The 24,071-nt window shown below is 44.8% G+C and overlaps 1 protein-coding gene across 1 annotated transcript in view; it reads right to left on the bottom strand.

The window, feature by feature from the left end:
- The window catches only part of LOC117501471 (chloride channel protein 1-like), a 63,995-nt gene extending 40,782 nt beyond the window's left edge, over positions 1-23,213 (bottom strand). The window contains 12 exon segments of the mRNA XM_034160370.1: positions 724-738; positions 740-778; positions 780-881; positions 11,337-11,421; positions 12,360-12,461; positions 12,574-12,658; positions 19,836-19,961; positions 20,162-20,240; positions 20,320-20,397; positions 22,611-22,744; positions 22,945-23,071; positions 23,181-23,213. Coding sequence (XP_034016261.1) covers positions 724-738; positions 740-778; positions 780-881; positions 11,337-11,421; positions 12,360-12,461; positions 12,574-12,658; positions 19,836-19,961; positions 20,162-20,240; positions 20,320-20,397; positions 22,611-22,744; positions 22,945-23,071; positions 23,181-23,213 — 1,005 coding nt within the window.
- Between the last annotated feature and the right edge of the window lie 858 nt (positions 23,214-24,071).

Genomic DNA, 24,071 nt, shown 5'->3' with positions numbered 1-24,071 from the left:
GCTGTGTTTGTGAAGCAGACAAGAAGAGCAAGGCTGGTGAGGGACAATGCTGACATCACCAGGTGAACACACACCAAGCCGAAAAACACACACAATACACACTTTTCTGTAAGAAGAGTGAAATGAGTTCAATGAAAATGAGTCCAACTGAGACGTAGGTCGAGACCATCAGGGGGATCCCCTTCTGGCTCTGCCTACTTGTCTTTCACACTAGCAGGTTTTTCTTTGCAAACACGAAACAATTCATTTCCCAGCGCCATACTAAAATACGAAATGGAGCGAAATGGGGCCAAATGAGGACTGATAATCACAAAATGGGGGTAAAATTTAACAAAACGGACCAGAGTGAACCAGACCGACTCCAAATAAGTACATTTATTAAATGTTTGGCTTTTGTTTTTTTGTTTTTTTGTGAGATGCGCTCAGTACATGTAGTGGGGCCAGGTGCGCCATCTGGTGTTCAAGAGATGAAACTTCAGTCAATGGGTCAGTCTGCTCCATTTCGTAACATTTTACTACCCCCATTTCATTATTATCAGTCCCCATGTCGCTCCATTTCTGCTTAAAATAATTAAATAAAAGGACTTAATTGAATCATATTTAATCATATTTTGGAGTCAGTCTGCTCCATTCGTTACATTTTACCCTCATTTCGTGATTATCAGGCTCCATTTCATCCATTTCGTATTTTAGTATAGCTGCATTTTCCCAGCATTCACAGACCTTCATGAGGAAGAAGGAGCAGCAGGATGATGAAGACGCTGACGTCAGGGTGCAAACCAGGCGGTGGAGCGTCCCAGGTCAGGGGGCGGAGAGGAGAATGAGATCTTGGTCCATGTTAAGTTGTCAAACAGAGAGTTTATGCTGTCACGAGGCATCAGCTGAGAGCCAGAGTGAGCGACAGAAAGAAGGTAAGGAGGTAAGAAAACGTGGATGAGACAGGAAGAGGGCATGGGAGTCACATCAGATAATCAACATATTTTTCTGCACAGTCTCGCAGAATGGGTGAATAGCTAAGAAGCCAAGCTAGTACTTAGCCACTGTAGCTAGTGGGCTATGCTAGCATAGTAACATAGTTTACTTCTGGGTATAAGGAAATACAGCATAATCACCAAAAGAGGACATAGAGTGTTTGTGCTATAAATCGTTTACATCTCTGTTACAGATCGTTTTGAAAGTTCTGCTGGTCTACCGTCGCTGTGGCTTAGCAAAACTGCTATATCACTAGGAATGAAAATAAAGTTTCCTTGTGTGTGCAAAATTTGTTTTACCTTTTGCGCAAATGATGGTATCTCATAAAACCTCATCTGTGAAATTTTACAATAATTAATATAAAACTGCAGCGTATAATGTGCACTGATCTCATTCTGGGATAGCGAGTCACCAAACACGAATCACTACACTTTTTAATCAGTGTTGCCACAGTAACTTTGAAAAGTTACTTTATTAGTTTACTTTAAACAGTTACACTTTACAGTTCTTTATACAGTTACTTCTTAGCAGCTGCGGACAACTTGTCCGCTCTGTGCCCGAGGTGTGGCCACACCCCTGAGTCTGCAGGAAACAGCAAACTGTGCAGTTGACGCAAGTGAATGGATTATTACAATCAGAAGCTTTGGGACCTTAAATAGAAGTGGTTAATTTACCTTTTTCTTCCAAAATATGAACCTAAAATTAAACGCAGTGTTGCCACATTTACTTAGAAATGTTACTTTACTTTATACAGTTACTTCATTAGCAGCTTTATGCAGTTATTTATTAAGAGCTGCCTGAACTAAATAGTAATGTAACTAATGAGTTAACTAGGTAATCTAACTTAGTTATTTTTAAGATTGAGTACTCAGAAAAGTAACTATAAGTTACTTTGCTAATTAGTTACTTTGCCGATTACTCAATCTTAAGAGTAACCAAGTTAGATTACTAGTTACTCATTAGTTACATTACTTATTAGTTCAGGGCAGCTCTTAATAAAATAACTGCATAAAGCTGCTAATGAAGTAACTGTATAAAGGTAAAGTAACATTTCTAAGTAAATGTGGCAACACTGTGTTTAATTTTAGGTGATATTTTGGAAGAAAAAGGTAAATTAACCAATTCTATTTAAGGTCCCAAGCTTCTGATTGTAATAATCCATTCACTTGCGTCAACTGCAAGGTTCGCTGTTTCCTGCAGACTCAGGGGTGTGGCCACACCTCCAGCACATGAGCATAAAACTAGACTGACGCAGTCTATGGAAATTAAATGAAGTAATGAAACAAATAAGCATGTATCTATTATACTGTGCAAAGCCGTACCATGTAATCTGCGGAAGTATCACAGGTGTACTGTAGCGTTTCAATACAAATATATGTATTGTGCCAACCCCTATATATATATATATATATATATATATATATATATATATATATATATATATATATTATAGATATATTATATATATAATATATATATATATATTATATATAGTATATATATATTATATATAACAATCACATATTCAACAAAAATCTACCCTATAATCATAAACCAGCCCTCATGAGATACAAGAAAAAATAGGGCTGATAAATCATACCGTTTTTTCCTATCAATTTTACTGCCCTGGAAACTGGCAATAAAATCAGGGTGATACAAATCTTAAAATGGGCTGATACAAAAAAAGACATTGAATAAACCAGGCTTTGTATCACCCTGCTTTTCATCCAAGCAGGAGCCCCCATTTCTCAGCCCCACCAATAATACACCCCCTTTTTTTGTTACCCTGGTGACAAGTGCAGGATCCTGATACACGATCCAGATCATTTCATTCAACCAAGATGTCTGATCAAGATGAGAGAGTTTTATCCTTCCTAGCAGGGAGAATTCTGCAACTTGAGTCTCATACTGAAGTTGTGAGACACCAAGAACTTAGTGAAGAGGACACTCTATACAATTATAGACTTTTGATTTCGGTGTACCTGTGATTATGCAGACGTGGTCAGGATGGGGTTCACCGAGGCCTTGGCTGAGATGAACCTCATCATCCTGCAATATGTCTCAAAAAATCGAAAATGCACAACAAAACAGATGAGGAACGAATGGGAGGAAACTGGAGTCAACGTCTGTGACTGAACTGTAAGAAACCGCCTAAAGGAAATGGGATTTACATACAGAAAAGCTAAACGAAAGCCATCATTAACACCTAAAACAGAAAAAAACAAGGTTACAATGGCTAAGGAAAAGCAATCGTGGACTGTGGATGACTGGATGAAAGTCATATTCAGTGATGAATCTCGAATCTGCATTGGGCAAGGTGATGATGCTGGAACTTTTGTTTGGTGCCGTTCCAATGAGATTTATAAAGATGACTGCCTGAAGAGAACATGTAAATTTCCACAGTCATTGATGATATGGGGCTGCATGTCATGTAAAGGCACTGGGGAGATGGCTGTCATTACATCATCAATAAATGCACAAGTTTACATTGATATTTTGGACACTTTTCTTATCCCATCAATTGAAAGGATGTTTGGGGATGATGAAATCATTTTCAAGATGATAATGCATCTTGCCATAGAGCAAAAACTGTGAAATCATTCCTTGCAAAAGATACTTAGGTTCAATGTCATGGCCTGCAAATAGTTCGGATCTTAATCCAATTGAAAATCTTTGGTGGAAGTTGAAGAAAATGGTCCATGACATGGCTCCAACCTGCAAAGCTGATCTGGCAACAGCAATCAGAGAAAGTTGGAGCCAGATTGATGAAGAGTACTGTTTGTCACTCATTAAGTCCGTGCCTCAGAGACTGTAGCTGTTATAAAAGCCAGAGGTGGTGCAACAAATACTAGTGATGTGTTGGAGCGTTCTTTTGTTTTTCATGATTCCATAATTTTTTTCCTCAGAATTGAGTGATTCCATATTTTTTTCCTCTGCTTGGTCTAAAAAAGTAACCGTTACTGACTGCCACACCTTTTTTTCCTGATTTCTTATAGTGTTTCTTAAAGCCAGAAAGTTGCCATTTGAAATGACTTTAGTTTTGTGTCATGTCTGTGATCTGCTTTTTTTCTACAAAATTAAACAACTGAATGAACATCCTCCGAGGCCGGTGATTCCGTAATTTTTGCCAGGGTTGTAAAACTGAAAAATCAGTCTCAAGTTTCAGCTCTTTATTATTACTGTCATACTGCACCAACAGGTCCAAAATACTTCATGAGCACAATCTCTAAAGCCCCTTTCACACCGGGGCTGCTTCAAGCTTCCTGTGGTGTCATGACGACGCAGGAATGTCTGCGTCAGGTGCGCGCTGCAGACTGTGCACTCTGATTTATCTTCTAGTTTATATTTGTTCTTGTGCTGAGCTGCAGGTGCGCTCTGAGTTCTGTTATAGTTTCTTTCCTCCTTTGACCGCGAGATGCGCACGCAAGATGCGCATGCACACGCACACGAACGAACTGTCTGTGAGTAAATGTGGAGATGTCTGGAGTTATACTTGATGTCCTGTCTCTGGCAGTCAGTGTGTGAGCAGGACTTATGTCCTTTCTTTAACACAGTGATGAGAGAGTTTGCGGAAAGCGAGGAGTGCAGGCAGCCTTTTTTTTCTTTTAATTGTTCACATGTGTGCACACGAACGAATCGTCTGTGAGTGGACTGGACATGTCCAAATGTTTTACTGAACGTGGGCATGTCCTGTCTCTGGCAATCAGTCTGTGAGCAGGACTTTTATGGACAGTATTTAAACACACAAATGTGAGAGAAGACTGAGGAGCTGTTACTGCTGCAAATAAGTATTTGAACACCTGTGAAAATCAATGTTAATATTTGGTACAGTAGCCTTTGTTTGCAATTACAGAGGTCAAATGTTTTCTGTAGTTTTTCACACACTGCAGCAGGGATTTTGGTCCACTCCTCCATACATATCTTCTCTCGATCTTTCAGGTTTGGAGTTTCAGCTCCCTCCAAAGATTTCTATTGAGTTCAGGTCTTGAAATGCTTCTTATGGAGCCCCTTCTTAGTTACCCTGGCTGTGTGTTTGGGGTCATTGTCATGCTGGAAGACCCAGCTATGACCCATCTTCAGTGCTCTTACTGAGGGAAGGAGGTTGTTTGCCAAAATCTCGCAATACATGACCCCATCCATCCTCCCTTCAATACGGTGCAGTCGTCCTGTCCCCTTTGCAGAAGAGCACCCCCAGAGTATGATGTTTCCACCCCCATGCTTCATGGTTGGCATGGTTTTCTTGGGGTTGTTCTCATCCTCTAAACATGGTAAGTGGAGTTGATTCCAAAAAGCTCTATTCTGGTCTCATCTGACCACATGACCTTCTCCCATGCCTCCTCGGGATCATCCAGATGGTTACTGGTGAACTTCAAACGGGCCTGGACATGTGCTGGCTTGAGCAGGGGGACCTTGCTGACCTGCAGGATTTTAAGCCATGACAGCATCATGTGTTACTAATGTAATCTTTGTGACTGTGGTCCCAGCTCTCTTTAGGTCATTGACCAGGTCCTCCTGTGTAGTTCTGAGCTTTCTCAGAATCATCCTTACCCCACAAAGTGAGATCTTGCATGGAATCCCAGACCGAAGGGAGATTGACTGTTGTGTGTGGGCCGCCAGAAGAGGAGGTACTGCTGTGGGCGCCCTGCCTGAAGTGCGGGCTTCAGGCACGAGAGGGCGCTGCCGCCACAGACACAGCCGGGGGTGCAGCTGTCACTCATTATCTCTTGACAGCTGTCACCCATCTACTCAACATCATCTCACTCCATAAAGACCAGACGTCATCTCCACCTCGTTGCCGAGATATCGTACTTCATTGGAGGTAATATACTCAGCCGTTTGTGTTTTACACATCAATCTGTATATTGTGAGTCTTTGCAGGAGTACCTGTTATCCTCTGTCTGCGGGAGCTGATTGAGTGCTGGACTGCACTCTTTCCCCTGAGGAATCACTGCGGTACTCTGCTACATATTGAGTGAGGAGGTGGAGGTGGCATTCCCACCGTTGTTGTTACGGGGTGTACACACACCCACACTTGACTGTCTTTGTTCTCGCCAGCAGTACCAGATCCGACAGTCGGGGACGGTGATCACCTGGGAATTCGGGACTTGGCGGGCCCCAGTATTCACAAGGTTCGGTGGCGGCGGAAATCGTGTGGTTCCGGCTCTTCTCAGGACAGACGTCTTCTATCCTCGAGCCTGCCCACACGTCACCTTGTGGATTGACTGTAATCATATTCTGAGATTGTCTGTATGTTCGTTGTGCTCCTCACAACATTAAATTGTTAATTTTTGGCTCATCTATTGACCGTTCATTTGCGCCCCTGTTGGTGGGTCCGTGTCACTACACTTTCACAACATTGACAGTCATATTGTGTTTCTTTCCACTTTCTAAGAAATAATCATAACAGTTGTTGTCTTCTACCAAGCTTCTTGCCTGTTGTCCTGTAGTCCATCCCAGCCTTGTGCAGGTCTACAGTTTTGCCCCTGGTGTCCTTAGACAGCTCTTTGGTCTTGGCTATGGTCAACAGGTTGTAGTGTGATTGATTGAGTGTGTGAACAGGTTTCTTCTTTATACAGGAAACAAGTTCAAACAGGTGCAATTAATACAGGTAAAGAGTGCAGAATAAGAGGGCTTCTTAAAGAAAAATCAACAGGTCTGTGTGAGCCAGAATTCTTGCTGGTTGGTAGGTGTTCAAATACTTATTTGCAGCAGTAACATACAATAAATTATTAAAAAATCATACATTGTGATTTCCGGATTTTTTTTTTTTTTTTTAGATTATGTCTCTCACAGTGGACATGCACCTAAGATGAAAATTTCAGACCTCTCCATGATTTCTAAGGGGAGAACTTGCAAAATCGCAGGGTGTTTAAATACTTGTTATATACATAGACATTATATACAACCTCAGTTCCAATGAAGTGTGGGACATTGTGGAAATGTAAATAAAAACAGAATACAATGATTCGCAAATCCTCTTCAACCTATATTCAGTTGAATACACCACAAATACAAGATATTTAATGTTCAACTGATAGACGTTTTTGTTTTTTGTGCAAATATTTGCTCATTTTGGAATGGATGTCTGCAACACATTTCAAAAAAGCTGGGACAGGGCAACAAAAGACTGGAAAAGTTGATGAATGCTCAAAGAACACCTGTTTGGAACATTCCACAGGTGAACAGGTTAATTGGAAACAGGTGAGTGTCATGACTGGGTATAAAAGAAGCATCCCGAAAAGGCTCAGCCATTCACAAGCAAGATGGGGTGAAGGTCACTACTTGTGAACAACTGCATGAAAAAATAGTCCAACAGTTTAAGAACAATGTTTCTCAACGTTCAATTGCAAGGAATTTAGGGATTCCATCATCTTACAGTCCATAATATATCAGAAGACTCAGAATCTGGAGAACATTCTACACATAAGCAGCAAGGCCAAAAAACAACATTGAATGCCCGTGACGTTCGATCCCTCAGGCGGCACTGCATTAAAAACCGACATCATTGTGTAAAGGATCTTACCGCGTGGGCTCAGGAAACACTTTAGAAAACCATTGTCAGTTAACACAGTTCATCGTTACATCTACAAATGCAAGTTAAAACTCTGCCATGCAAAGCGAAAGCTATACATCAACAACATCCAGAAACACCGCTGCCTTCTCTGGGCCCAAGCTCATTTGAAATGGACAGACACAAAGTGGAAAAGTGTGCTGTGGTCTGATGAGTCCACATTTCAAATTGTTTTTGGAAATCATGGACGTCGTGTGCTCCAGACAAAAGAGGAAAAAGACCACCCAGATTGTTACCAGCACAAAGTTCAAAAGCCAGCATCTGTGATGGTATGGGGTGTGTTAGTGCCCATGGCATGGGCAACTTACACATCTGTGATGGCACCATCAGTGAGTGATGAAAGGTACATCCAGGTTTTGGAGAAACACATGCTGCCATCCAAGCAACGTCTTTTTCAGGGACGTCCCTGCTTATTTCAGCAAGACAATGCCAAGCCACATTCTGCACATGTTACAACAGCGTGGCTTCGTAGTAAAAGAGTGCGGGCACTAGACTGGCCTGCCTGCAGTCCAGACCTGTCACCCATTGAAAATGTGTGGCGCATTATGAAGCGCAAAATACGACAACGGAGACCCCGGACTGTTGAACAACTGAAGTCGTACATCAAGCAAGAATGAGAAAGAATTCCACCTACAAAGCTTCAACAATTAGTGTCCTCAGTTCCCAAATGCTTATTGAGTGTTGTTAGAAGGAAAGGTGATGTAACACAGTGGTAAACATACCGCTGTCCCAGCTTTTTTGAAATGTGTTGTAGGCATCCATTTCAAAATGAGCAAATATTTGCACAAAAAAAAAAAATAAAGTCTATCAGTTTGAACATTAAATATCTTGTCTTTGTGGTGTATTCAATTGACTGTAGGTTGAAGGCGATTTGCAAATCATTGTATTCTGTTTTTATTTACATTTAACACAACGTCCCAACTTCATTGGAATTGGGGTTGTACGCGTGTGTGTGTGTGTGGAAATAAAGTAAAATCTGTTTTAAAAAATTCAAAATTATAGCGTGAGTGAGGAGTGTGAAGAGAGCACAGATGAATAAGTTGAGAGGAGGTGAAAAGAAAAAAGAAAGTGGGTAAAAGAGAGGAGAACATGAAAAAGAAGAGGAGATGAGAAGAGGGGAAAAAGAAGGGGGCAGAAAGAGGAGGAGGTGACAGAAGAAGTGGATAAAAAAGAGAATGAGAGGAGCTGAAAAAAGGTGTAAAAAGGAGAGGAGGCGAGAGAAGGTTAAAAAAGAAAAGGAGAGTGGAGGTGAAAAAGGAGTAAAAAGAAGAGGAGGAGAGGAGGTAAAAAAAAGGAGGTAAAAAGAAGAGGAGGTGAAAAAGTGGATAAAAAGAAGAGGAAGAGGGGAGAGGAGGTGAAAAAATTGATAAAAAGAAGAGGAGGAAGAGAGGAGGTAAAAAAAGGAGGTAAAAAGAAGAGGAGGTGAAAAGTTGATAAAAAGAAGAGGAGGGGTGAGAGGAGGTGAAAAAAGAAGAGGGGGTGAAAAGAAGGGGAGGAGGGAAGGGCTGAAAGGAAAACAGGAGGATGGAAAGGAGGAAAAGTGACCGACCCCTGACCCCCCTCCCAAAAAAGAGTAAAGGTGAGAGGTGAAAGATGAATGGAGGAAGAGAGCAGCCTGGATAAAGGAGCAGAAAGCAGACTGGTGTCTAATGACTCATATTCTGTCCAGATGAGTCACAGATGACTCAAACTCACTTCCAGCATTTCACTTCAAATTTGCACAGATGTGTCTGAATTCATCTTTGGATCTGCAGAACGCTGCAGTCACGGCGTGTTTGTGCAGAGTGAGACGAGAAGCGGATACGTTCGGAATAATAGTAGGATTTCCTGCTCCTGTTTGAAGTTGTGAGTTCACGTCTGGCTCACAGCCCGTGTAGGTTCTAACTTCTCACTGTGCAGCTTCATCTGTCACTCTGCTCCCAGTTATCCTGAAGATTCCAAAGGATCTTTTTTTTAACCCCTTGAGTGGAATAAAGTTTGGCAGAGGGACATTATTGTGATGCTGTCCTGTCTGTCACTTCAAAAAAAAGCTTTTCAAAGCACTCGTGTTCAAACATCTTTAAATATACAACAGCAACATTGACGCTCAAGGTCACACTCCTGTTTTCATTCAAACAAATGTGCAGTGAACCTTAACGTCCTGTGAAATGTTTTTTCAACCATTTTTCAAATTGTTTCTCTGTCGGCAATTTTGAATAAAGCCATTCTGTCCTAAAGGTCAAGGTCAAACACCTACATTTGACCTTCTTTTTAACCAAGTCAAATCTTACAGAAAATTAGTAAGGTTGTTTAAGCAGCTTTGGATAAAAACAGCCACTAGTGAAGCTCATAGTCTCACTTTGGCTCTTTACATGCTGTTTCAAGGTGACACAACTGAATTATTGTGGCCTCCTTTGATACAAATGGGCCCTGTTTCAAATCAGTCATCTTTAATTATATTTGCATAAATTAAGACACTAGTAAAGCTCAAGGCCATACTCATTTTGACCTGTTTTTTGCTGAGGTCAAATGTCACTAGAAATAATCCAGCCACTCTATTTCAAGAGACAAAACTACATTTTTCAGATTAATTGTGTTTGGATAAACGAAAGATGGCATCAAAGCTCAAGGTCACACTGCTCAATTTCACCTATAACTAACATTAATAACCATTTAATTCTAAATTAACAGGGTCATATAATCGTATACTGTGGTGTGAGCCTCTCTGAGCAGCTAATGTGATTGTAATAATTATGTCTGAACACTGATGACATCTCAGATATCTTTAATTTTTTGCTGGAAGTAGAATGCAGTGCCCACTCGCAATGCCATCGTTTTGTAGTTCAAAAACAAACAAAAAAACAAACAAACAGCATTTTTGGTTTCTTGAACAAATTAATTTTCATCAGAATTCTGTCAGTGTTTTTTAAATTAGATTCACAAACCAGAAAACAAAGCTTTTTTGTGTTATTCTGCAATAACGTGGCTTTAGAGGATTAAAAAAATACATTTAACAACATTTTGAGAGAAATGCAAAGTTGCAAAGATGTAAAAAGCTACATTAAAAGCACAGAAATCTGTGTTCAGGTGTTTGCACATGCACACACACACATACACGCACACACTCTCAAACACACACACACACCTGGCTCACACTGAGCGTCTATTCTGAGCGTCTGTGAAGCTGTGATCAGCGGTGGGCGGCAAACCTTCACCTCTAAACCACCTTTATTCATTTAGCACAGAAAAAAGTAACTCTTTAGAAATGAGACTGAATAAATTTCAGCCCAAACCATCTTCACTGCACCGACCCCCCCACATCATCCATTGACCACTCTCGCAGTCCACTGGCCCCCCACACTGTCCAGTGACCCCCACCAACACCCCATGTAATCCTCTGACCCCCCATGCCATCTACTGACCACCCACACCACTATCCACCGTCTCCCCACGCCATCCACTGACCCTCCTGGAGGTCACCGACCCTGCATGTTTTCAGTGTGCACCTCCGGCACCAGCTGGTTAGTCAAGTTGGGTGTTTCCTGGCTCTTGACTGGCTGAGCATACCTGACTTAGCAGTGGGAGGAGCAAGAAGACGGCAGGTGAGCTCAAGGAGCAGGGTCTTGATCTCTGATCAAGATATTAAAGCACTGGGCCAAACTTCAGACCTTGACTGGTTTTCCCAAAAAAATCAAATAATTTTGTCCTCAGTTGATCCTCAAATTATTCTGTGAGTTTTTATCCAAAATGGATCAAAACATTTTGAGTTACACACACAGACGCATGGCAGATATGACACAACATGAACTCTGACCTCTCCTGCCATGAACTGTCCGAACCCTGGCGGGAAGGTCAAAGTGGAGATGATGAGCGTTACAACGGCAGGAAACACAAGTCGGCTGAAACAGAAAAGAAGAAAGAGCAAAGGTCCTTTAAAAAAAAGATTACTGATAATTATCTGAATCATAATTAACTCGTCTGTTACAAGTAAAGCAAAAACAAAAAAGGGGTTTAAAAAATGCACTGAATCTGAAATCAATAAAATATATTCTGTTAATTAATTTTAAGATTACTTATTGTGTTGCTTGTAGAATGTCAGCAGGTAAAAGTGCACATATTTTGATAATTGATCATTTTACTGTTCTCATAAATTCATCCCAAAATATATTCAGACAGAAAATCAGCAAAACAGTGAAATCTTCAATGATTTCACTGATCAATTATCACCAATTCCATGAATTAATTGCATTTTAAAAACCTTAAAAGTAGAGGGCCACTGAGTTTTTTAAGATTTAAGGCATAAAAAGAATTTTCAGTGGTGCCACTATAAATGTATTTACTAGCCTTTAAACAGGGGATTCATAATGTGACAATATGATCAAAATTCACGTTGTCGAGCAAAGAAATTGATTAAAAAAGTTCCCCTGAAGGGTAAAATATCAAAAGAACAAACTGCCTTGAAGGACTTACGCAGAGACAGTTTAGACCAAAATAGTCTGATAGTGACATCATAGATCAGGTGGGGGCTTTTTCAGACTTGTGCAAAACATTATAGGAAGCACACGGTGGCAGCCAATCAGAGGAAAGAGGTACAGTAACGTGTGCTGGCTCATCTCTCTCTGGATGCTCCTCCAACATGATGGAAAACGTTCTGAAACCATGGCATTTATATGTAAATCTAAGCGGTTTTACATATTTTCTGTAAAAGCTACCAAGAAATAAACACTTCTAAAATGAAAAACACTGTTTTTGTAACCTGATAACACCTCTGAAGTGATTTACATGACATTTCCCAGATGTCAGCATCACGCATGGCATCATAACAATCTGAACTCACTGTTTGATCAGGAAGCGCGTCATGGCGTTGGGCCGTCTCATGAACAGCACCACCTGCCTGTTGAGATAGACGAAGAACGCTCCCAGGAAGCCAGAACAGATCCTGTGCAACCAGATACACACAGTCACTGTATACGTGTGCACAACGTGCATGTGACACGCCAAAATGCAGCGATACATGTTTTGGCATCGCAGAGCTTGTTGCAGATGCTCACCCGATGATGGCGAATGCTGGCAGCTCCTGGAGGTCAAAGGGGAAATCTAGGCGAAAGTTTGTCCTGAACAGAGCCGTGATGGTGACTGAAAGGTCAAGAGAGGTCAGAGTTCATCAGAAATGAAGAACTTAAAGAAGAGCTTAAAGGTTGCACTGAAAAAAAAGTGTTGATATTTAAAGCAGCATCATGTTCTGGAGAAAACGCTAAGAACTCATCAATTACATGAAAACATTGAGCTACTTCAGGGAGGAGGACAGCACCATCTAGTGGACAATGCACAAAGATACATTTGCTCTATGAGAGATGTACAGTAGTGTTCAGAATAATAGTAGTGCTATGTGACAAAAAAGATTAATCCAGGTTTTGAGTATATTTCTTATTGTTATATGGGAAACAAGGTACCAGTAGATTTCATGTCCACTAAAATGTGATCAGCTCTTCCTCGATGCATCACTACAAAATTAGTGCAGCAGATAACATTTACAGAGGAATCCTTCACCAAAGCACCAAATTCGGCACAAGTTCGGCCACTTGATTTTTCAATAGGCAGCCAGGTAGAGATCGACTGAAGATTTACACAGAGGTCAAAATTTAAAAATGCTCCAATCATATTGTAAACTATACCACATCAGTTGTTTGAACATAAAGATTTAAAAAAAGGTATACATAGTTTGGACTATCTGTGACTGAATGTTCTGGAGTTATGGGGTAAAAACTACAAGAATGGTGATAAAGGTCAATTTCAATTTGTACAGGGGTCAAAAGTTAAAGTTGCTCCAATTGTGGTAAAAAAAAAAAATGGTGCAAATTATTAGTTGAGTTAACAGGGTTTTAAAAAGGAATAGTTTGCACCATGTGTCATGTTTAGTTATCATGTTACGGGGTAACGTGTCACGTTATAGAATCCAATGGAAGTCGACACTGTTTCACCTTTACTTTGCAAACCAAACACTCAACACAGTCAAAACCATTCTACTTATTAATTGTATTAGTTCAATCATAATTTGCACCACTTTTTACCAAAACTTACCAAACTGTTGTGTGGGCCGCTGAAGAGAGGAGGTACTGCTGGCCCACCACCACCAGAGGGCGCCCTGTCTGGAGTGCGGGCTCCAGGCACCAGAGGGCGCTGCCGCCTCACAGGAGCAGCCGGGGTGACAGCTGTCACTTATCACCTACAACAGCTGTCACCAATCATCTGATCAGCAGTGGTATATCAGCAGGATGACATCTCCACCTCTTTGCCGAGATATCGCTCTACCTAGAAGGTACCGTACTCAGCTGACTGTGTTGTCTTTTTGACAGTAACCCTTATTACTTTTTGTGCGTTAAATAGCAGACATTCTTCCAACGAGAGGTGGAGGTGGTTTTCCCGCCATACGGATTGCTGGGTGCAAACGCACCCACATTTAACTGTTTTTGTTCCTCGCCAGCAGTACCAGATCCGACACGCGGAGGCAGTGGCCACCTGGGAGTTCGGGACTTGGCGGCTCCAGTATTCTCGGGGTTCGGTGGCGGAGGAAATCGTGTGGTTCCGGTTCTGCTTTGGACAGACGTCTCTTATCTTAGAGCCTGCCCAGGTGACACATTCTTGTGAATTGACTTCTTTGTCTATTGTTGTGATCCGTTGTGTTTGTTGTGCTTATTCACAACAGTAAAGTGTTGTTATTTGACTACCTCCATTGTCCGTTCATTTGCGCCCCCTGTTGTGGGTCCGTGTTCTTACACTTTCACAACAGGATATCTCGGCCAACGTCATGGACCCCGAGGGGCGTCAACCGGCTGTTGAACGGCCAATGGAAGAGCAGGGCGCACAGGCGTCTGCAGGAGGAATGATCGGTGAGTTGCAGCGAATCCTCACCGCTTTTACGGCTCGGCTGGATCTAATGACCGAGCAGAACGTCCTCCTTAACCGCAGGGTGGAGGCTCTCGCCGCGCAGGTGGAAGCGCGCCCTCAGGGTGCTGCTGCGGCTCCCCCTCCTGTCGATCCTGTGCGCAACAGTGACGTTCCACAGGTCGTTCAACGACCCCTCCCACCTTCTTATGCAGTGTTCGCTCGTCTTCGCACAACGTCCCGTCATGTACGCGACTGATGCTAGTAAGATAGCTTATGTAATTAATCTGCTTCGCGGCGAGACACGCGCTTGGGCTACAGCGCTCTGGGAGCAAAATTCACGGCTCCTTCTGACATATGATGGGTTTGTGAGGGAGTTCAGAACAGTGTTCAATCACCCAAATAGAGGAGAGACCGCTTCAGCCGTGCTGCTGTCAATGAGACAGGGGCGCCGGAGCGCAGCTGCTTATGCAGTCGACTTCCGCATCGCGGCTGCGAGGTCCGGCTGGAATAGCACTGCCCTTCGTGCCGCCTTTGTAAACGGACTGTCGTTGGTCCTGAAGGAGCACCTGGTGGCCAAGGACGAACCGCGGGATTTAGACGGGCTTATTGATCTCGTTATACGATTAGACAATCGGTTAGAAGAACGCCGTCGGGAACGAGACGAAGGGCGTGGCCGGGCACACGCCGTCCCTCTCCCTTCCGGTTCCGACCGAGTTCCGCCCTCCCCACGCTCCACGGCCTCTACGCTCCGTGTGGTTACAGCTCCCCCTGCTGATGAAGCTATGGACACGAGCAGGGCCACATTTAGGGGCACCAGATAGACAGAGGAGGCTGGTCCGCGGAGCGTGCTTTGTTTGGGCTCAATAGAGCATCAAGTGAGGGACTGGCCCCGAGCGGTTAAAACACCAACGCCCGCCCCTAGAAACTGGGTTAGGGTTGGGTCCAAAACATTCACGTGGGACATACCCATATTGCCACACGACTCCCAGTGACAATCCTTATGAGGATTTAAACCCTGAAGGCCCCAGCACTGGTGGACACGGGCTCTGAAGGGAATCTGCTAGACAGCAGATGGGCCAGGGAGGCAGGGCTCCCTCTGGTGGCGCTTACCTCGCCTGTGCAGGTGCGGGCACTAGATGTCTCCCTACTCCCTCTAATCACACATAAGACACCACCAGTAACTCTGGTGGTGTCAGGAAACCACCAGGAGGAGATCGAGTTTTTTGTGACTCCTGCCACCTCCCATGTGATTCTCGGGTTCCCTTGGATGTTAAAACACAATCCCCAGATCGATTGGCCGTCCGGGGTAGTGGTTCAGTGGAGCGAGACCTGCCATCGGGTATGTTTAGGTTCCTCGGTTCCTCCCGGTTCCCAGGCTAAGGAGGAGGTCAGAGTCCCGCCCAATCTTGGGACGGTGCCGGTGGAGTACCATGACCTTGTGGATGTGTTCAGTAAGGATCTGGTGCTCACCCTTCCCCCCCACCGTCCGTACGATTGTGCCATTGATTTGGTTCCAGGCGTTGAGTTCCCGTCCAGCAGGCTGTACAACCTCTCACGACCTGAGCGCGAATCAATGGAGACCTACATCCGGACTCTTTAGCCGCTGGGTTTGATCCGGAATTCCACCTCCCCGATGGGTGCAGGTTTCTTTTTTGTGGGTAAAAAAAGACGGCGGACTTCGTCCATGCATTGATTATAGGGGGCTGAACGAATCACGGTTCGTAACCGATACCCGTTGCCCTTGTTGGATTCAGTGTTCACGCCCCTGCATGGAGCCCAGATATTCACTAAGCTAGATCTTAGAAATGCGTATCATCTGGTTCGGATCCGGAAGGGAGACGAGTGGAAGACGGCATTTAAACACCCCTTAGGTCACTTTGAGTACCTGGTCATGCCGTTCGGCCTCACAAACGCCCCCGCGACATTCCAAGCATTAGTTAATGATGTCTTGCGGGATTTCCTGCAGCCGATTCGTCTTCGTATATCTAGACGATATACTCATCTTTTCTCCGGATCCTGAGACTCATGTCCGGCATGTACGTCAGGTCCTGCAGCGGTTGTTGGAGAACCGGCTGTTTGTGAAGGGCGAGAAGTGTGAGTTCCACCGCAACCTCTTGTCCTTCCTGGGGTTTATCATCTCCCCCAACTCCGTCGCTCCTGATCCGGCCAAGGTTGCGGCGGTGAGAGACTGGCCCCAACCCACCAGCCGTAGGAAGCTGCAACAGTTCCTCGGCTTTGCGAATTTCTACAGGAGGTTCATTAAGGGCTACAGTCAGGTAGTTAGCCCCCTGACAGCCCTGACCTCTCCAAAAGTTCCCTTCACCTGGTCGGATCGGTGCGATGCCGCGTTCAAGGAGTTGAAACGGCGCTTCTCGTCTGCACCTGTTCTGGTGCAGCCCGATCCTAGTCGCCAGTTTGTGGTTGAAGTGGACGCCTCGGACTCAGGGATAGGAGCCGTGCTATCTCAGAGCGGAAAGGCCGATAAGGTCCTTCACCCGTGTGCCTATTTTTCCCGCAGGTTGACCCCGGCCGAACGGAACTATGACGTCGGCAATCGAGAACTCCTTGCGGTGAAAGAGGCCTCTTGAAGAGTGGAGACATCTGTTGGAGGGAACGTCCGTGCCATTCACGGTTTTCACTGACCACCGGAACCTGGAGTATATCAGGACCCGCCAAGCGGCTGAACCCCAGGCAAGCCCGCTGGTCACTGTTCTTCGGCCGTTTGACTTCTGGATCACCTACCGTCCCGGGACCAAAAACCAGAGATCCGATGCCTTGTCCCGGGTGCATGAAGACGAAGTCAAAACGGAGTTGTCGGATCCACCGGAACCTATCATCCCGGAGTCCGCTATCGTGGCCACCCTCACCTGGGACGTAGAGAAAACCATCCGGGAGGCCCTGGCACGGAGCCCGGATCCCGGAACTGGGCCGAAGAACAGACTTTATGTCCCACCAGAGGCCAGGGCTGCAGTCCTGGACTTCTGTCACGGCTCCAAGTTCTCCTGTCATCCAGGGGTGCGTAGGACCGTGGCAGTTGTCCAGCAGCGCTTCTGGTGGGCGTCCCTGGAGGCCGACGTCCGGGATTATATCCAGGCCTGCACCACCTGCGCCAGGGGCAAGGCTGACCACCGCAGGGCAATCGGGACTGCTCCAGCCGCTGCCTGTGCCTCATCGCCCCTGGTCCCACATCGGCCTGGATTTTGTCACGGCCTCCCGCCCGTCCCAGGGCAACACCACCATCCTCACGATAGTGGACCGATTCTCCAAGGCGGCCCACTTCGTGGCCCTCCCGAAGCTCCCCGACTGCCCAGGAGACAGCGGACCTCCTGGTCCACCACGTCGTCCGGCTGCATGGGATTCCAACAGACATTGTCCTCCGATCGCGGTCCCCAGTTCTCCTCGCAAGTCTGGAGGAGCTTCTGCCGGGAACTGGGGGCCACGGTGAGTCCTCTCGTCCGGGTATCATCCTCAGACCAACGGGCAAGCAGAACGGGTAAATCAAGGAGGTGGAACAGGCCTTGCGCTGCGTGACGGCCGCGCACCGGCGGCCTGGAGTACCCATTTGGCCTGGATCGACTATGCCCATAACAGCCAGGTGTCTTCAGCCACCGGCCTCTCCCCTTTTGAGGTGTGTCTGGGGTATCAGCCCCCTTTGTTTCCGGTGGTTGAGGGAGAGGTCGGTGTGCCCTCGGTCCAGGCCCACCTGCGGAAGTGCTGTCGGGTGTGGCGCGCCGCCCGTGTCTGCTTTGCTAAAGGCCCGGACGAGGGCAAAAGCCCATGCAGACCGTCGGCGGACCCCGGCCCCTGCGTATCGGCCAGGGCAGGAGGTGTGGTTGTCCACAAAGGACATTCCCCTCAAAGTGACTCCCCCAAACTACAGGACCGTTACATCGGCCCCTTCAAAATCCTAAAGGTCATCAGTCCAGCCGCAGTGAGGCTTCAGCTTCCGGCCTCACTGCGGATCCATCCTGTTTTCCATGTGTCCCGGATAAAGCCGCATTACACCTCACCCCTCTGTGCTCCGGGTCCGGCGCCGCCATCCTGCCCGATCATCGATGGCGAGCCGGCTTGGACTGTGCACCGGCTCTTGGATGTCCGTAGGATGGGCCGGGGCTTCCAGTATTTGGTGGACTGGGAGGGTACGGACCCGAAGAACGCTCCTGGGTGAAGAGGAGCTTCATCCTGGACCCGGCCCTCCTGGCCGATTTCTACCGCCGCCACCCGGACAAGCCTGGTCGGGCGCCAGGAGGCGCCCGTTGAGGGGGGGGTCCTGTTGTGTGGGCCGCTGAGAGGAGGTACTGCTGGCCCACCACCACCAGAGGGCGCCCTGTCTGGAGTGCGGGCTCCAGGCACCAGAGGCAACTGCCGCCTCACAGGAGCAGCCGGGTGACAGCTGTCACTTATCACCTACAACATCTGTTACCAGTCATCTGATCAGCAGTGGTATATCAGCAGGACGACATCTCCACCTCTTTGCCGAGATATCGCTCTACCTAGAAGGTACCGTACTCAGCTGACTGTGTTGTCTTTTTGACAGTAACCCTTATTACTTTTTGTGCGTTAAATCCGGATCCGACACGCGGAGCGCAGTGGCCACCTGGGAGTTCGGGACTTGGCGGCTCCAGTATTCTCGGGGTTCGGTGGCGGAGGAAATCGTGTGGTTCCGTCCTGCTTTGGACAGACGTCTCTTATCTTCGAGCCTGCCCACGTGATACATTCTTGTGAATTGACTTCTTTGTCTATTGTTGTGATCCGTTGTGTTTGGTTGTGCTTATTCACAACAGTAAAGTGTTGTTATTTGACTACCTCCGTTGTCCGTTCATTTGCGCCCCCTGTTGTGGGTCCGTGTTCTTACACTTTCACAACACAAACTTTAACTTTGACCCCTGCACAAACTTAAATTGACCTTTGTCACCATTCTTACCATTTTTACCCATAACTCCATAACATTCAGTCATAGATAGTCCAAACTATACCTTTTTAGAATCTTTATATTCAGGCAAATATTTGGTATAGTTTTCAATATGACTGGAGCATTTAAATTTTGATCCCTGTGTAATTCCTCAATTGACCCCTACCTGGCAGCCTATTGAAAATTCAAGCAGCCAGTCTGTTTTTTCAAGAGTAATGTCTAAGGAGTGTTTGTGCAAAATTTGGTGCTTGCATCACCATGTGAAGGCTTCGTTATCTGCTTCACTAAATATCACTGTAATCTGCAAAGCACTTAAAGAGTTATGAGTCTACAAACAGACAGAAAACATAACCGCCACCCTCCTCCGTCAGTTAGCAGAGTCAAAATACATTTAAAACTGCACGAGTACTAACACACACACATTTATGTAATCATACTCTGAGAAGAAGATAAACTCATACCAAGGTGTTTTGTGCCTCCTTTTTGTTTTTTGTTTTTTTTTTACATTCATACCTGCATCTTTGTTGAAGACGGATAAAACTCTGAATATGAAGGCGCTAAACGTCGCTGCAAAGTATCCTCTCCAGTAGTTCCTCACCGCGAAGTAAGTGGATGTCACCTCAATGCTGAAGAGCACTCCTGACAGGAAGACACAAAACAGTGTGTCACCTGATGACCTCTGATATTTAAAAGCAAACATCATCATCCAGGACAAATGCAGGTGGTGTGGAAACATCTCAGCCAAAAGTGAGACCGTTAGGTGCTTTAAGTACACAAAACATAAAGCATCTTATTGGCTGGATTACAAATAAGCAAAAAAATCAAAAAGTGTTTTATACCTCCTAGAGGTGTCCCGAAGCAGCAGCCGACCCCAACGGCACAGCCAACTGTCAGTATGTCAGTGTAACAGTACGGATTCTACTGACGCACACAAAGATAAAAACATTTGACAAAGTCATACTTTATATTCTGAGCGAACCATCCTGTGCTGGCTTACCTGATACACTCCAGAGAAGAAGGACATGAACCTGCTGATGACGGCAGCACAGATGCTGGCAATGTGCACAAACGGACCCTGAGAGAATACACAGCAAAGCATCATGGGAAAATACAGCCAGCACTTATTCACGGTGTAAACCTCTACAAGATTCCAAAACATCAGTGGCTATTTAACAGCTAATTAATATTTTGATTTTTACCATGGCACAGCTGCTGAGCTGGATGCTGCTATGTGCAGGGAGTCAGTCACTAAGTCAGTCAGTCAGTTAATGAGTCAGTCAGTCACTGAGTCAGCGAGTCAGTCAGTCACTGAGTCGGCAAGTCAATCACTGAGTCAGTCACTCACAGAGTCGGCAAGTCAATCACTGAGTCAGCGAGTCAGTCACTGAGTCAGTCACTCACTGAGTTGGCAAGTCAGACAGTGAGTAAATGAGTTAGTCACTGAGTTGGCGAGTCAGTCAGTCAGTTAATGAGTCAGTGAGTTAATGTGCCAGTCAGTCACAGAGTTGGCCAGTCAGTCGGTTAATGAGTCAGTCAGTTAGCCATTTAATGAGGGTTAGTCAGTCAGTCACTGTTAGCGGTTCAGCACACTGAGTCAGCCAGTCAGTCAGTCATGCAATATTTCACTTTTGAGTGAGATAACTTAAGTTGTACTGGGCTGATTGTCACCAAACTTGGTATATGTATTACGCATAGTGACCCCCAAAATCCATTTGACATTGGGGGAAAATGGGTAAAGGTCAAGATCACTGTACTTTGTAAACATTTGTGCAAGCAAGAACATCTGTTTGTAACTGCCCATTTTCTGCCAGTCTTTGCATTTGTATCGGGTACAGAGGTGGTCAGAATTACCGGCACCAGGGGCATCGCCAGGGATTTTGGGCACCCCATATTATTTTGTCAGTATTATAATTGTATTAGGGGCCTCTCTGGGCACCTGTCAATCATGGACCGCTAGAATTCTTCTCCTTATTCTCCCCTTTTCAGCACCCTTGACCAGCACCCCTATATTTATGTACACTTTTTAATATATGGTCAGAAATAAATGCAAACAAAGGTGTTTAATCAAAATATTTTTTAAAATGTCCAAAGTTATTTGTCAACAAGAAAGAAACAAAATTCATTCATTAATTCATTTTCAGCAGCTTATCCGGGTCAGGGTTGCAGTGGCATCTCAGCCCACACTTCCCTATCCTCAGCCAAGGTCTGTAATTGGTGCATCCCAAAGCATTCCCAAGCCACCTGGGAAATACAATCTCTCCAGTGTGTCCTAGGTCTTCCCTGGGCCTCCTCCCAGTTGGACATGCCTGGAAGACTGCGAAGAAGCAGTGGCTCTGCTTCAAGTCCCTCCCGGATGGTCGAATGTCTCACCCTGTCCAGGAGTGTAAGGCCAGATACCCGATGGATGAATCTCAATTCCGCCGCTTGTATCTGTGATATTATTCTTTCATTCATTACCCAGAGTTCATGAACATAGGTGAGGACAGGAGCGTAAATCTACTGGTAAATTGAGAGCCTCGCTTCTGGCTCAGACAAAAAGACAAAAGTTGCGCTGTGCACAATTTCTCAAATCACACACACAGAAGCCTATCACTTCTTCAGAGTTGTCTGGGTGTATTGGTGGCTTTCCTCACTCTTCTCCTTCTTGCACGGTCTCTCAGTTTTTGAGAACTGCCTCCTCCAGACAGATTTACTATACAGTACCATACTGTTTGTATTTCTTGATAACTGATGTAAATAAAGTCCAAGACATATTCAATGATTGGAAATGTTCATGTTTCCAACCCCTGATTTGTCTGAAGAAACTGGCTGTAAAAGTGATGATTTACTGGAAATTCATCAAAGGGTGCTAAAAACTGCATCCAGTATTACATTTTATGTTTGTATTTTTTGTTTCGCATATATTAAAATGTGTATCTATATGGGCACTAGTAATTCTGACCATGATTGTATACAGACCTCAAGAGACTGCTTGCTTTTGGGGTCAAAAGGTCAAGGTCATTGGAATGCACTTTGTAAAAATCCTGTGAGCACATTAACGTTCGTCACTTGGTACTTGTGTTCAGCACGATGATCCAAGAAGCCGATTGATTTTGGTGTCAAATGGTCAAAATCACTAAATTGAACTTCCTAAATGCCTTCAGCAGAAATGTGTCACTGTCAATGGTAAGGTCATCAACATCTGCCCACGTACCATGGACTAGTGCAATGACAAATCAGGTTTTGACTAAAAATCTGCTTTTTGAGAAGTTTTTTCTGAATAATTCAGATGTGTGTTCGTACACACACCTCCTTTCCGACGGGCATACCGCTGCCCAGAGCGGCAGTCAGACCGATGACTTTAGCGATAAAAGCCTTCAGAGTCAGATATTCCTTCAACACCACTCCTCTCAGGATGGTCTTCAGCTCGGGGATACCAGAACCTGACACAGAAGGCGGATAAATGAGAAAAAATATAAAAATAACATGGCAAAAGTGCAGGTTGGAGAAAAAGAGAGAGAGAGGAACAAACAAACAAAAAAATCCAAAAACTGGCTTGACCAACGATCCAGCAGAGATGTGAATTTCACAACACTAACGACAGAAGAAGAAAAGAGGCCGTGAGGAAGCAGACGGTACAGACCGATCGCTTGAGGGGAAACCAGGTGACAGAAGAGGGAGGCAAAGAGGATGAAGATAATGGGATAAGAAACCCAGGCCAGATACTGCAGGTAGATATTCCCCTCAGCTCCCCGTGGATCCCCTATAGGCTGAAGAGACAGAAAAATGCAACGAAGCTTAAAGAGCAAACACGACGAGGAGAAAGAGATGACGGATGAAAGAAAGGTAAGAAATGAAACCAGTATTAAAGAATCTCACTAATTTACTCTGATTCTTCCTTCTGCTTTGCATTGTGGGTTCTGTAGTCTCACCTTGGAGACTCTTTGCGCTGGCGTAGTCCATTGTCCAGCTGACCAGGGCCATTGTGAGACCAAGCAGAATCAGGAAGATCCAGTCTTCTCCCAACCTGGTTACAAGGAATCTCTGCACGCGGCCGATGAAATCTAAGGGGAAAGAAACCAAAACAAACAAGCAGTACGTCCAAAACAGCTGTGGGGACTTTGATCTTTAACAGCATCAAAATGTATCTGAATATGCTTCAACATCATTGATTTGAAAACAAAAGTTTGAGGGTTTTTTTTTTTTTTTTTTTCAAAAGATAGAGCAGTAATATCACCAACATGACCTTTGACCTCAACTAAAAGTGTGTCAAAAGCAGCAGCATGACTTTGACTTTTTATGTCATTATAGTTTTACTGAAGATACTCAACATGAGTGACTGAAACAAAAACTCCGAAGAAATTTACAAAAGACAGAGCGGTAACATAATCCAATATGACCTTTGATCTTAGTGGATCGTTCAGTAGTGTTCTATTTTATCGTTAGATGCCTAATCATGAATGATTTTAAACACATGGTATATAAATGGAGGAACAAGATTATTGTGAACTTTCACCAAACTATAAGACATAAGTACATGTGGACCCCATTAACTTGCGCATGCGTAAGTCGCAATTTGGCTTTACTCACGGTCGATTTGTGGACGCCACAAATTTAGACTACTGTACAATATACTGTATATATTTTGGTCAACTTCATTAACTCACGGTTTCAGAGGACTCGTGGTCCAGTTTTGTGGACCCCAACTCGTTAGCGGGGCTCACCTGTATGACTTGAGAATCCTAATATTTCTAACGATAAGGAAGTGGT

Source organism: Thalassophryne amazonica, chromosome 20, assembly GCF_902500255.1.
Source record: "Thalassophryne amazonica chromosome 20, fThaAma1.1, whole genome shotgun sequence".
Classification (NCBI taxonomy): Eukaryota; Metazoa; Chordata; class Actinopteri; order Batrachoidiformes; family Batrachoididae; genus Thalassophryne; species Thalassophryne amazonica.
Note: the sequence above shows the minus strand (reverse complement) of the source record. Positions and strands in the feature narration are given on the sequence as shown.